At 34.6% G+C, this 16,134-nt stretch overlaps 1 protein-coding gene across 4 annotated transcripts in view; it reads left to right on the top strand.

Moving 5' to 3' along the window:
• The first annotated feature begins 431 nt into the window (after positions 1 to 431).
• LOC122137453 (carboxyl-terminal PDZ ligand of neuronal nitric oxide synthase protein-like) overlaps positions 432 to 16,134 on the top strand; it is a 45,363-nt gene continuing 29,660 nt past the window's right edge. For 3 of the 4 annotated variants that reach the window (XR_006154852.1, XR_006154851.1, XM_042724226.1), the window contains exons 1-2: positions 432 to 920; positions 3,863 to 3,934. Coding sequence is in view for 2 of the 4 variants with exons in the window: in XM_042724226.1 (XP_042580160.1) it covers positions 810 to 920; positions 3,863 to 3,934 (183 nt within the window). In the remaining 2 variants the exon portion in view is untranslated. The remainder of the gene's footprint in view (positions 921 to 3,862; positions 3,935 to 16,134) is intronic. The other variant, XM_042724225.1, reaches the window with a different exon arrangement.

Here is a 16,134-nt window from a genome sequence, read left to right as displayed (position 1 = left end):
CTGAAAAAAATATTGGTGTAAAAAGTAGCTAACTAGCCTCATTCTCCCCACATAATCCCTCCAGTAAAACTCTCCTCTACATTCAGATCTCTTCATTGTGGATTTGGGCCAAACCCATCTGAAAACCATCTTCTGAGCTACAGAATCTATTAAATAGGCCTATATGTATATATAAAAAATATTTTAGCTATGCAATGCACCAAAAATCTGGGACTCAAGCCTTACCAGGTTTTTTGTTTTGTTTTGTTTTGGGTTTTTTTTAACCTATTTTGCATATAGCCCATGGGAACTGGGTGTATTGTGTTGTAATTCATCTATGAACTATAAGGAAGTAGCCTACTGCTTTTATTATGCTAAATATGGTGTTTGAAAGACTTGAAGGTTGGTCCTTAAAAGCAGATGGAACTTTTCTCCATGAGAATTGCATCAGAGGTTGAAGAGAGCAACGCAAATAAAACCTGTCCATTTGGGGATTCATAATTCGCCCATTGCGCCTCTTTTAATAAACTTCTTGCTGAGGCACTTGAACAACTTGAGCCGAAGCCAGACTTGCATAAACGCAGCTGATGTGTGCGGGCTGAGAGAGGGGGAAGAGGCGCCCAACCCATTTCTTTTGTGCTGAGGAGCCTGTGATTTCATTCAGCTTTTCCCGGGCTGCTGCTATAATGGGCTCTCTCGCTTTGAATCGCTCTTGTATCCGCGACTTGTTTTCTGCTGGTTAAACTAGAGCAATCTTTTTAGTTGGCAGTAGTTTTGAAGCTCGGGAACTGGCTGATGAAATTTCTCCCCGAGCATCTGGAAGGGTCCCAATGAAAATGCACGGGAGAAACAGGTACAACCTGGTGGACGATGTGGCGGATTCGCGAGTACCGCTTCACAACGAGGAAGCGTATCAACACGGAATACACTTCCAAGCCAAGGTGAACTATATCTACTGTAAACATCGCCATTGTTATTATTGCTGGTCATACCATTAACCGATACTTTTATGTAGTCATATGGAGTACGTGCATGTCAAATGCAATTGGCTGTGTGGCAAGAGTAATTACGCACGAGACAGTCAGGATCCTGTTTTGGGTAGCTGCAATGACATTAGACACCAACAAATTAAAATGTCACCGAGTAGACGTTAGGGTCGATGACAAAAATGTCTTGAGGGGAAAAAGAAGGAGAAATCTTTTATACATTTAGAAAATGTAATCTTTATTAATTTTGGTTTCATATATATTTTTAAAAATTATCAAAATAAATTTAAAGGTCATAATATTTTCTATACTTTAGACATTTTATATCAAGTTTTTTTTTTTAGGTTTATCCTACTACATTTGAGATATATAAAATCATTTTCATAAAGAGGTAAGATATTTGAAATCTGTTATATTTAAATAATAATAATAATAATGAGCTCTATTTAATTGTTTTCTTGTTACATGACAACAATGCTTTCTAGAGATGTTGGTTGTGCCATGCTGGCTTTTATCAGGTGATCACAATGTTTCATTAAATGATCATTAAAAAAAAAAAAAAAAAAACTTATTTTTTTCTCAAGAATTAAGTCCTTTATTCTTTAGCAATCAATACTTTAATACTTTAGGCCCCCCAAATATAAAAATGAGTTTAAAATCAGAAAGTGAAAACGTTCATCGTGCTCATCTGTATAAAGTTAATTTGTAATTAATGTATTTTTGATTAACTTAATAGATCAAGACGAGAAACTTCAACGTTTTTTTTTTTTGTTTGTTTTGTTTTGTTTTGTTTTTTGCGCCTTATACACTATTTTTGATGTCTGGCACAACTTTCTCAATAATGGCTGCATGGTTGCATTTGTAAGTTTACTGAGTCAAGACATCTTTGGAGGATATTTGGTTTCTTCAGAAGCTGCGGTTAGGTTTGACTGGGACATTAGTATTTAACATTTCATTGAATAAACCTCTACTCAGTGGCTGTGTCTCAAAAAACATTGAGCTGCCTTGATAGCGAGAGCATTGAAAATCAGTTGTCTCTCAATGGTTGAGGTTTTGGTATAGACAGTGTATTTTGTCCACCACTATAAGTAACAAAAGCCTGCTAGATTTTAAGATAGATAAATATTTGGTTTTCTATATTTCTTATAATCATATACAGCAACCAATGTCCTGTTTGGAATAAAAACTGCCTAGTTATGGCCGCTTAATAAATATTTAATTAGTGCCCATTAATGAAAGCCAGGACATCCTTTAGGGTCCTAGATAACTCCTCTGTCTATTTTTAACATAGTCATTTCTTAAATACATCTACATACTCTGATTTTCTATAAGCTTTTCAAATCTGCAGACAGCTAAATGCCTCAGAAAACCTAAAGCTTTGTATACTGAGCCACTCAGAAGCCTATCGCTGAATAATTTTAGCTCCAATTTGTGATGCAGGATTATCTTCCAGGAATTGTATTGGCCAAAGCTGGAAAGCCAAGACCTAGAACCACTCATATTCACAGTCACACATTCTGACTGCAGTCTTGCTGTCTTGTCTTTCAAAGCTTAAATCAGCTGTATAAGTTGCTATTTTTGCTGAACTGTTGTCAGTAGTGCTGTCCCTCTCTGCTGGATTTAGACTGTGGAAGCTGGAGATAAGTATTTACGGTCAACATCTCTGTATAGCTTAAGATCAGGTCATTACAAGCATGAAAGAACACTGTGGTGTTTGTAAACACTGAACCTATACTTGATTAAGTGTGCTATTTAAAGCTGACACTGATATATTCACATTTTAGAAATATGTAATGTTGAGTCAGTGATTGTCATAGATACAGAATGATCCATTTTTGTACCCTTGTTTTTTTTTAGGGACATTTTTTACTTTATTAGGACATACAGTACAGTATGTTTTGTAACCATAGAAAATGTTCGTATTTTGAATAATACATTTAATCAGTAAACTATGTAAAAATAGATGTGTCAGACTCATTTCCTAAAGAAAATGGAAATGGTGTTCTAGGTGATTGCTTGAGGGTTTGATGCATTTGCTTTGAATTTTTGGTAAGTGAAGTATGTAAAATGATCATTTCAGTCCTCCTTAATTTCCGGTCAATTCTAAATCTGACCATTTCAGCAAATTACAGATTACAGATTTGTTTTGATTGTGTATGCAAAAAAATGAAACTTGAAGCAATGAAGATTTGCACAGGCTAACGTCTACTGATGTTTCTAATAAATGTGACACTGTCTGTGAAATCCAGGCTAAAGTCTCAGAATCTAATTATGAGATAACAAGCATCAAAGCTTAATTTTAACCATTTATTTCACTATGATTTCAGTCTATGACATGACCTTACTCAGTCAATATTAAAGATATCAAGGTTACATTTTCACACAATGTTCTTTACCTTATTAAGGATGATTTTATGTAGAAAACAGTAAAAAAAAATCACTTTAGCTGGGTTTTCACAGCCAGGGTCACAAATGTGCAAAATTGTCAGTTTGTCTTTCTATCTTTGCATATTGTTGGGCTTATGCAGTTCTTGGCAATATTGATACATATTAATATTTGAATTTAAGAACATTTGTTGTTTGCCATTGTAAAATAAACAACTTTAGTATGGTCACCACCATTTATCTAAATGTGGGCCTTGAAGCACCATCAGTTGAGAATCACTGATTTAGATGAACATTTAAGTATAAATAGAATTTGAGAAATGAGGCTGTCAGTGTCCTGCCAATGCAAAAGTAACTTGACACTCATTAACCTAGAAAGTGTGTTTGCATGTGTTTGTGCAAATGAAGCTGCCTCATTAATTTTAGACTGGGTGATTCCTCTGTTGCAGTTAATAAAAGAGTTTAAACAGAATGCTCTTCATCTAGGACTGAAGCATGTGTTTCTTCTGCAGTATGTTGGCAGCCTGGACGTCCCAAGACCCAACAGTCGAATGGAGATTGTCGCTGCTATGAGAAGAATCAGGGTAAGTTCTTCAGACACTTTCACTCACTGACACAGACTCTGAGTGCTGAGTAATCACTACTGATTGGCCCACAGCAGCTGTTTTCTCAGACACGTCTTTTGCAGTGTAAGACTCATTAGCTGGGAAAAAAACACCCTGTTCCTCTATATTTATCACATACTCTGCAGAGTCTACAAGTGTGTGCTTAGTTAAGGGTGTATCCTGATAGTATTTTTTCTCCTGAGGTTTCATATTTCATGTTCTGCACATTGATAAAATAGATATCACACACACATACTCACAAAGAGTGAGGCACAGAAAGCCATTATTGTTATTTCCCATGAATGATCTCTGCGGAGTCTACAGCAAATGGAAATTGGAGATGACTGCCATTATTTTGGTTGATTGGTCAGTGTGTGTGTGTGTGTGTGTGTGTGTGTGTGTGTGTGTCCTAGTTTTCTATATGTACTTCCCATGTACTCACACAGATCCTCATAGCTCAAACTGAAGGAAATTTTTAAGACAAATTAAGTTAGATTTGGTGCTTGGACACATGGAGCAGGAATTTGTGTGTGCATGACTTGTTACCTTTAGAGTTTGTGACAGGCCTGCCAGGAGATCAAAGTGCTTCAGCTGCAAGATTTTCATAGAGCCTTTTATCCTGTATTAATCTCTTCTCTTCTCTTCTCTTCTCTTCTCTTCTCTTCTCTTCTCTTCTCTTCTCTTCTCTTCTCTTCTCTTCTCTTCTCTATATAAATAAAAAAAATTCAAATGTAAAATATATTTTGTTTAAGCAAGGGTCTTAAAACTCATTTTGGGTAAAAAAAAAAAATATATATATATATATATATATATATATATATATATATATATATAAATATATATATATATATATATAATTATTATTTTTATTATTATTATTTTTGATGATGATGATTTCCGCAATGTGGAAAATGTGGACGGATTTGTGTATCCAGTCATTAAAATAGAATTTATAGTATAACACAGAATGTCATGGAATTTGGCAAATTTTAGATGGTTAATCAAAGATAGGTCACTACACTTAAATCAAAATGCGATATGGAATAATGTCTGTGAATATTAAGCCTGCAGATGCAGGGTTTTATTTACTACAAACATACTAAAGCATGCGTGACTCTCGCAGTGTTTTCAGCCTCTGCCACCTCAACATATGAGTACATGAACACATGAACATAATCTCTAGAACTGCTCTGAGAGTCACTTCATGATCGTCATATTATATAAACAGAGAAACCTAAAGGGCTTCACAAAATCCCATAAAAATAAAAGTTTAGTATAATGAAGAATCTGTGACAGAAATAAATTACTTAATGATAGTACCACTGATACTAATAAAATTATTATTATATAAAAAAAGTATTGGTCCTACTTTATATTGTGTCCCTAATACCTGTGTACTTACAAAGTAATTAGATGTGTACATATGTAACCACAGTGTAAGTACACACTGATACATTGTATGTACAGCTGTAATGTTTGTGTAACTACACATATGTAACAACCCACTGAATGGTATGTGTAAATCAAATATGTAACAGAACATTGGTAACAACACTTTTTGGTAGTGAAAGTAGAAATGTGTAACAGGACTAACAGCACTTTTTGTTAAAGATTGTGGTACACTTTATATTAGATTTATTGTGTAATCATGAGTACTTAGTGAAGTGAAAAGTGTTGTTACCAATGTCCAGTTACACATTTGTACTTACACAAACCATCCTGAGGGTCGTTACATGTGTGTAGTTACAGAAATATTACAGCTGTAGATACTATGTACCAATATGTACTTATAATGTGGTTACACACTATGTACACATCTAGTTACTATGTAAGTACACAGGTATTAGGGACACAATATAAAGTGGGACCAAAGTATTTTTAAATAATATTTAACAGATTTTCTTTTTTTTTTACCATAAAATTTTGAATATATAACACAGTATATCTGGGAAAAAAAAGTGGGTGGGGATATATATATTTCTTTTTAATTAAATCAATTATTTAGAGATGCTTTTGATTATTTTAATGAAACGATTAAAATTGAATCCAAAAAATGTATGGAAATTTGGTTTTTTTAAAAAAAAATTATAATAAAATTTAAATTGAGCAACACAAAAGTATTTCAAAGGGCTTTAAAAAATTTATTTTTGTTAAACTTTTAATAAATTAATGTTAAATAGTGTAAGTTTCTATTTCAATTAATAAGACTTGCTTAATAAAATTGAATTTTACCATTAAAAGTGAATCTAGAAAAATTTAAATGGTAAAAACGGAACCCAGATAAATTAAAATAAAAAAAATGGAATTTGAAAAAAAGGATTGTGCATTTCTTTCAATGTCTATGGCATGATGGACTTGTTTGTGTGGGTGTAAATAGTGAGGAAAAAGTACATCTAAATAGGAGTCTGATAAAGTTGTTCTGTGCTTTTTAGGGGAATGTCGGTGTCAGTTTGTTTAATGTGTTTCACTGCTGATATTTTCTAGGTTAGCGAGTTCCCTCAGAGACAAGTCTAGAATTCATGCCCTTGTTGTGTTAGATTCTGCTGAAAACAACAGTAAATAATTTGTACTGACCTTCTTTACAGCCTATTTCTTCTTTTCTCTCTTTACCATTTTTCTCCACGTTATTGGGAAACTGAGCTTTTATAGGCCCAACTGTCATTGGATGAAGTTTTGCGTGGCAAGTCAGCTTTTTAAATCAAGCCCCGATGAGCAGCTTTTCTTTGGCACCTGCTGTGAATGTGTATGTGTGTGTGTGTGTGTGTGTGTGTGTGTGTGTGTACATGAAACCACAAAGTAATACTTAAAAATAACTTAGTTTATGCAATGGAGAAGCTTTCCATGATGTGGCTTAATAGAAGCATGTCTGAATGAACAGTTGTTACAGCTCAAGGTTAAGTGTGAGTTAATGATGCGTTGTACAGTATGACCAAAATCTTATATCATGATACACAAACATATATATGATCATGATATCTTTCCTGCACAAAAGTTGTCCCTTGTCTTGATTTGTTCCACTAATTTTTTTTTTTCATTTCTGTGTGTAAATGTTGGAAGACAGTCCTGCCTAATCATATGCATGTGGATATATATTCTTGTGAGACATTTCTACTGTTGCACTCTGAACACATTCATACCACCCACTCTGTGTAAGTGTGTGTGGTTATAAGAGGATATATTAATCTTTCACAGACTCTTTCTGAGATCAGTCAACATTGGGCAGCAGATACATAACTTGACAGCGTTCTCTTTCTCTCAGTCCCTCTGTGATGACTGGGTTAAAGGTCAGCTTGCAGTATGTCTCTTAAGAATGCCAGCATGTGATTGACAGATCCTTAGGTCTTGTGTTATCAGACCTAAAAATAACTGGAAAGTGGTCCACTACCAATGAAGGAAACATCCCATAACCATGTCTCTGACCTTTGCAAGTCATCTCAGACCCTGCCCCTTTTTATCTTCTCGCTTTCTTTGTTTACTCTTTCATTCGTCACTATTTGAGAAACCTCATTCATTTCAGCCAAGGAATACTGTAATTAAGACTTTAATTGTTATGTGCCTTCATTCCTCAACAGATCAAATCTGTAGAATGAAGCTATGTATAGACCATAATGCAGTGTGTGTCTTCCGAAAGATGAAAATGCAATGTTATTGTACATAGTGTCTATTATCAAGTCTTATTTATGACGTTTTTTTTATTTATTCCTAGGTATGCTAAGCAGAGTTAGCCAGAGTTTCAATATGTTTAAGTTTAACCAAATGAGAAATTCAGACACAAGAAAGATCTGTATATAATGTAAAGGAAAAGCCTGTAGATGATGAAAAGGGTTTTTTAAGCTGTATTAGTTCTTATGCATCTATGACTCTTTAGAGCAAATCAGTCCAGGCTAACCTGGAAAAAACATCATTCATTTCCTCTGTAGTGCAATATAGATTTTTTTTTATGTATGCAAAATGACACTATAGCAACAGCGGTGTCTGGTGAGCCGTCACACACTCTCACACTCGTTTACTTAGCTGTCTAAATGTATTCATATTGATGTCTATTGTTTTTATATAATTTAAGCAACACAACAAGTTCCACTTTCACTTATCACCACTCACATGCTCTTGTCTGGAACACAGTGGGACACAGACTGGTGACACAAACTCTTGAACCCTGCTTGTCCAATCAGATTAGAAGACTGGAAATAAATATTGCATTAAACTAATTATAATGACTTACAAATTCCTGCTCCTAAAAGTTAACTTTGCTTTTATAATTTTTATAATGAAATTTTACATTTGTTTTATTTATTAATTTTTGTAATCAAGAATTTGTCTGCGGAATGTAAGCAAATGGTGATTTTGTAAGGTTTAGCTAACTTATGAAGTATAGCTGTGTAAACCCACACATACTGTCTTCATTTTTCTTCCACATCTTTTTTACCGTACATGTTGTACGCAGGTTTGCCTTTGAATATGTGTACGTCTTTGTGTGTTAGTCTGTGTATAAGTTGCTAATCTGTAACACTTTATAATAGGGACCAATTCTCAATGCTTATTAGCATGCCTATTAACATATCGGATATTTATTAGTAGTAAATAAAGCACATATTTTGCATAACCATATTCCACATTCCTAATCCTACCCAATACATAAATTTAACAACTACTTTACTAACTATTAATAAGCAGCAAGTTAGGAGTTTACTGAAGCAAAAGTCGTAGTTCATGGTGTGTTAACAGCAAGAATTAAATTAAAATGACCAAAAATCATTTACACAACAATTTCAATAGCACACTGAGTTATGTTGTCCAATTCAAGATCTTATTAACTTGTGTTATATTTAATTTGATAACTTCATTTCTACATCTGTCAGCCTAGGATTTTATAGGTCAGTGAATGAATGCATGGATGAGCTAATATAAGTATGACTGATTGGGTTAGTGGCAATGTTTTCATTTTGATTTCATTAGGTTGCAGTTTAAGTTGCTCATCCGCCTTTTTATAGCTTCTTAATTTTATATTACATTAATAACAATGATGGTATTTTTTTCTTTAAATCTGTTGAGCTCTGATGTACCATCCAAAATCTACTCATCACTTGAAAAATCCTACGTGGTTTTTTTCTTATAAATTATTTTTTTTATATAAATTTTATAAAAAAAACTTTTTTATTGTCCCAGACAAAGTTGGTGTAAAAGAATTTATGTTTTAGAAATGTTTGTGTTCGACTGTGACGCTGATGCTAATGGCAGTCTTACAAAACCATGAGAGAATGTGATAAAGAGGTCAGGAGGAGAGGAAAGGAAAGAGGAGGTGGTGAGGGTTAGGGAGTGGATGGTGTGTGTGTGTGTCTAATGGGGAGGGGGCTGATATGGGGCTACAGAGAGAATGAAAGGCTTCATTGTTGTGCCGTAGCCCAGGGACAGATGCAGTGTAATGGCCTACATGCACTAGCATCCATGAGCTCGACATCTCTCCCTCCAAACCAAACTGCAAGCTGTCAATATTTACATTTAAATCACATTAGATGTGACATAAATAATCGGGTAATTAACATCCTCGAGACAACCACATACATTTGAATGCATGCATATACAGAGACACAGGCTTTTCGCTCCAGAGAAGAAAAAATACACATGAACAGACTTAAAATGTTTGTAAGTCTTAATAAAAGGAAAGAACCCTCCTTCCCACTGCTCTCAGTCAGTCCACTCAGCAGGGTTCCTCACTCTTTTGCTGCTTTTCTTCTACTCATTCACTATCTTCTCTCTTACACTCTCTTTCGCTTCGTCGGACTATTTTTGTAAGTGTTAACCATTTACGCAAGGCCAGGACCCCCTTATCACCATGGCAACCCCCCCCCAACTCTGCCGAAACATGTCCTGAGTCCTGAAACTTTGAGGGTGTTTGAGAACCAAGCGCATTCGGCCATACTCCACCCACACAAACATGACACACTTTTAACGTTCACCTGCACTCTCTGGCACGCTGTAACACACGCACTCTATGTGAACTCCACTATCTGTTGGGTTTTAGTTTGTTTTGTGATTGGGAAAACTGCCTCAGGGCTTGAGAAAAAGAAGCTGAGAGAGAGATGGTTGCTCTACTTTAGGGATATTGTATATCTCTCTCGCTTTTTAGGAGTGTCTCTCATTCCCTGTGTCTGTGCCTGCCATTTCTCATCTTCTTGTGTTTCCCTCCATTCCTCCTCTATTCCCTGATCTACACTCTCTTTGCTTCTTCTTCTCATTTCTACTTTGTCACGGAAAGCCATTTGGCCCAACTGAGGCCATTGTTTTGGTGAGTGTATAAGAGAGAGGCTGAAAGGGAATGTGTGTGAGCCTGGAATGGCCAATTAAGATGTCATTGCTGAGTAAATTGAAAAAGGCTTTATAAATGTTTGTGTGAGTCATATTAGGAAACAAATGACTTTTTCACATTAGAAAGGTGATTTTTAAAGCAAATTTCTGTCAGATGTTAAATTACATTAGGATAAATGAGTAAAAAAGGCACATGAACTTGACTGAAGCAAAGCATTTAAAACTTAAATAGCTCTGCTCCTCCAGTTGTCATGGTTCTGGGGTTAATATGGGTATAATTTTTAATTATTTGTTTATACTACTTACCAAGTCTGGATTTATTTGATCAAAATACAGTAAAAACTGTAATATTGTGGAATATTATTAATTTAATTTAAGTTAAAGTTTAAGTTTTGTGTTTTAATATCACACACACACACACACACACATATATATATTTGCTCCTTTTATAGCCAAACATGATATGCTGACCTATTACCATTTCACCTGCTTACTGTGAACTGTTTCAAAACAGTTAAACATGGATATTCTATAACCTTTTCACTTTTATTTTGCCTCTTTCCAAACTTTCTTGGAGTGTGTTGCAGCCGTCAAAAACAAAATTTCTTCATATTTACAAAGTACATTTAATTTGGTCAGTGGAAATCTTTTCTTTGTACTTTTGTCAATTAAATAAAAGTTAAAGAGAATTAACAAATCACAGATTTGTTATATAAAGCTGATTTTTCAGCATCCATTATTCCAGTCTTTCACATGGTCCTTCAGAAATTATTCTAATATGCTTATTTTGCACACACACACAAAACATTTTTTTGCTGTTATCAGTGTTGAAAACAGTTATTCTGCTTAATATTTTTGTGAAAATCAGGATTTTAAAAAATCAGGATTATTTAATGAATAAAAGAACCACATTTATTTGAAGTATGCCTATTTGATTAATTTTTAAAATGTATTTATGTCTTGATCAATTCAGTTCAGTCTTGCTGAATAAAAGTATTAATTTCTTTTATAGCATCCAGTCTTTTTGGAATTTCCTTCAGAAATTATTCTAATATGCTTATTTTTCACTCAAAAACATTTATTACTGTTATCAAAATCTTGTTTTGATCAATTAAATTCAGCCTTGCTGATTTAAAGTATTAACTTATTTTATAAGACAAATCTTACTGACCCCAAACTTTTAAACAGTAGTGTATGACAGGTGTTATTTTTTTTTTAAACAAAGATCTGCCCTTAATCTATAAAACCATAATCTTTATCTTTGCACAATGCATGTGACTTGGACGCTTGAGTGTTGATATTGTTGTTCGAACACAAACGCAGACATGCACATGGGACAGATGGTGCCCTCATACTTGGCCTTGTTTTCTGAGTTGACCTTCTGTGTGGTCACATTAAACACTACACTACATTAGACAGAAAGAACGAGTCATTTTGAACTGTGCTCACACCTGTTACTGTGCTGTTTATGCACAACAAGTCCAGGTAATTCATTGATGGGTCTGAAATTGTGACACTATGCTGATAAGGCCTAAACTAATTGTTGACAAATATGGATTTTTCAAAAGTCAGTTCTGACATCTACACAGCAGACAAAATCACAAAAGCAACAATCTCTTTCACTTCATTTCTGTCACACAAACACACACACACACACACACACACACACACACACACACACTTGCACACATAAACTCACTTCTAATGGCTGAGGTTGTTGTTAAAGATCGTACCACAGGGAGTTCCTGTCAGTACACATGTCTTGTCATCTATTCAGTCAAGCACATGCCCATATGAACATCAACATCAAAGCAAGCTTATATTTAGGTGAAAACTTTAAATTATATATATATATATATATATATATATATATATATATATATATATATATATATATATATATATATATATATATATAAGATGACATGTTGACAACAGCTTGTTGGAGAAAACCTGAATGCTCCATGTAATATTGCTCATGGTCTGTTTCTGTCTCTTTTCACCATTTCCCACATACACTCACACTAAAATATCAAGCCATTCTAAAGGGCCAGCAGCACAGTAAAGGTTATTAAATCCCACCCATGGGGTTCGTGACATCAACTGATTGGCCCTCGTCCCACTCCCAGCAGGTAGCTCATACCGACTCAGATTCCAAGAAATGAGTTCGGAAGTCTGTTCAATGTTCCCTCTCTCCCTGTCTGTCGCTCAGTCTCTCTCGCTCACTTCCTCAAGTACACGCTCTGTAAAAATGACACACACTCCCCATTGGTCTGAAGTCAAGCAGAAATCCTAGTCAAGCAGAGAAACTAACTCGCTCTCAGCATCCCATCATTTCCAATGGCAGCGTCTAATGGAAGTAGGCCTAGTTCTTGCATCCCTAGTGCCAAAGGTGAAATTCCTAAGAGAAACAACAGACAACATTACAAATGCATCTTTTTTGTTGTGTGGGAAGGAAGCAGTGGTATATCAACAGACATTTTAAAAATACTATATTTATTAAATAACTGATCTCACTTTTTTCCCACTCTGTCTTGGGTTCTTCTGCCTTTCATTCAGTTGTTTTTCTCCATTTACCAACAAGTAAGCATGTTGTCACTACAAAAGCTGATGCTTGCAGTTATGTGATGTTGTGTATTTGTTTTCTACATTCAGCTTACATTTTCATTTATCCTGACTAGTGGTGTCATGATATTTTAATTTTATATGATACCTTTTCAGTACAATACCTTGAATAATATCCATATTCAATGCAATTCAATGCAATGCATTCTGACTAAATACAGTTTAACTTGAGACAGAATCAACCAAAAATTTGTCATACTCATACTCAGATGCACATTGAATTTGTTAGGTCTTTTGGCGATCGTTGACAGGCAACCTCACAGGCTTACACCCTCCTTCGTGTCTTGCTCCTGAAGCACTAAAGGACTGTTGGGAAGATTTGGGTGAAAAGAATCGACCCCCCGAATCTCACATTTAAAGACTGTTGCTAGGATACAGCCTTTAATTGATTGTGATTGTCTGTATGAATCGTGACCCAGATTGCATTAAGACTTTTCAAAGACTTTCTTGAAAAGCTGTATTTGAGGGTTTCATGGTTCATGATCATTCCGTGTATACCCAGTACTGCCAGGTAATGGGACAAAACCATTAAATCCGTGTGAATTTAGTATTCCAGAAAAAGTTCAAATTTTAATCTGTCATGTGTTAAAGAAAAAAAATATTATTAGGGGTCTGATAATCATTATAATTATCAGACCCCTTTTTGTATACTCTGGAGTGTAGTCTTAGTAATACAAGTGCACTTGTTTTTTGAGTGTTCAGTTGCTAAATAAATGCTTTTGATGGTTGTCTTAAAAAACAAATGGAGATGTCACTTGTAATTGTTTTCTCTCATATGCTGGCATCTAAAACACTTACAACTAAGGCGAGGGATAGAGAGAGATCAGTAAGGAATGTCATTAAGTGCTGAGTATGGTGGCTTTGTCAACTTTAAGCCCACTATGCAGATGCTTTTTAACAAAATGGAAATTAGACATAAAAGCAAGACAGGATTATAGCAGTCTGGATTCAGCTCTTAATCCAAAGATTTAAAGTCTGACCTATTTGTTTTCTGGGGGATTTCTTCAGTTTAAATTTTATAATAATAATTATTATTATTATTTAATGACAACTGCAGTTTTAAAACTTTTCACTGAAATGTTTATGCACAGAGAAAAATGGCTATGCAGTATATCTTAAATATTTATATATGCACTTTGCACTTGAGCAATATGAAAGATTAAAATTTCATTCTTGCAGACTCCTTTTCTCCTTTAAAGAATGCTGACACAGAACAGTTTAGTTTGATTTTGACATCTTGGCTTTTTTGCACAAATGGAGCTAAAGTGGAGCAGGTTTAAGTGTATTGTTGTCATGGGGTTAAGCAAAACCTCAAGGTGTGTCATAAACTGTAACATGTGCTTAAGACATTAAGATGAGAGTTACCACTTCCTCATAGGTGTTACGCTATTAGTATTGATTTTTTTTTAGGGTAATAAATGAACAATCTCAAATATGATGTTTAATCTCTTTCTTTACTCATTGATTGGAATGCAAAATACTTGTATTTGCTGGATTAAAAATGCTAAATAAATATATTAAAATAATCGTGTGCATGCTGTTTCACATGCTACTATTTAAAAATATTGTGATGTATGAAGTATACACTGTGTAGTATGTGCCACACTAGTATACTAGCATTAAATGTCACAATTAGAGACATTTATATGTATTTTGTAAAATCTAAAATCAATTTTGGGGGGATAACCACATCACACAATCCAGCATCCCATAGAGATCTTGAGGCATGCGTATAAACATGTTGTACAGGAAGGGTGCATTAATATTTAGTGTGGCCTATGGATGCTAACATCCACTGCTAATTATACTGAAGGTCACATCATGCAGTCAGGAGCTACTTCAAGACATGACAGGTCAAAGTGATATCCAAGGACTAAAGAAAGCAGGTGAATGCAATAAAGCATTACATTTATTTGCATTCTGGTTTTATTTATTGATTTGTTATTATGGTTATGGTATTACATATTATTACCTTTCTCACAGTCTCATATGCACTACTATGCCATAGAATAGATATAGCTTATTTTTGATGTCTTTTGTGTTTAATGCAGTGTTGACTCTGGTAGTGTAAAGAGTGAAATGAATGAGAAACCCTGAAGGCTGAATGGTCAATTGGTGTGGAGCATTTGACATGTAGCCTTATTTTGTATTCACTCCCAGCCATGTCTTGTCCCTCGACTCCCAACTTCTTCCCTTTTTGCTTTTATTTTGTTTGGTCTTGAGCTGTCCTTGGTCCTAAATGGCTGCATGCATGCTAAGTAATGTGCATCTCCGGTCAAAGGCCATTCATTTCAGTGCTCTTTAAGTTCTGGCCGAATTAAAAATAAATTTTGAAAGCTGTAGTGCAAATATCGTCCTTTATGATTTTCCTATTAATATAAAAGACATAAGCAGAATATTAACCAGTAAATAGGATGTGGTAGATTTAAGTTCAAATGTCTCCACTGTCTTTGGGACATTATGTTGTCTTCATTTTATGTGATGACCCTTCTAATAAAGAAGAAAAATCTCGAAAATAAAATGGAAAAGTATGAATAATGTGCATTTCCTGAAGGAAATAGAATAGTGAGAATTGTGTTTAGCCTAAACTCTACTTTATTCCATATTACAGAGTAAAGGTGACTACAAATGGTTGAAGCATATGCCTAGAAGACAAGACTGATCACAATTCATTTTGCAAATGTAAGAATGAAGACAAATCACAGTTCCCTTTCAGTCGGTCACTCTCGATGTCACGTCGGTGACCGACTAATTGGGATATCACAATTAGTCAGTCAACGACGTGACGTCTCCGTTCCCTTATTCAGGGAACGAGGGTTACCATACGTAACCGAGACATTTTTAACAATGTCAGTCAATGAGAATTTTGTATTATTTTTAATATTTATTGTGCTCATCGAATTAATTCTAAATCTCTATGTGTTTAAAATGAATAACTTTGTTCCTTCGAATATTACTTATTTTATTCTTTCTTTCATTAATTCAGGTGTCGTATATGTATAGTGATTGTGTTCCTAGTACTCTGAGTTCTCTGTGTTTGAGTTATAATAAATGTGGTTTCCTGATCCTGCTACTGCATCATGCTCTTCACAGCAGCCACGCGTGACAGCTGCAAATGCATATTGCTTCAAAAACACAGCAAAAACCACCACACCAAAACAATTATTATTATCGGGTGCCATATGTATAACTTTTATAAATACAAAAACGGAAGGCCAAAATTATCTGCTATATGGCTGGATTAATTG

Source organism: Cyprinus carpio, chromosome B5, assembly GCF_018340385.1.
Source record: "Cyprinus carpio isolate SPL01 chromosome B5, ASM1834038v1, whole genome shotgun sequence".
Lineage (NCBI taxonomy): Eukaryota > Metazoa > Chordata > Actinopteri > Cypriniformes > Cyprinidae > Cyprinus > Cyprinus carpio.
The sequence above is the reverse complement of the archived record's forward strand: the minus strand, read 5'-3'. Positions and strand labels throughout refer to the sequence as shown.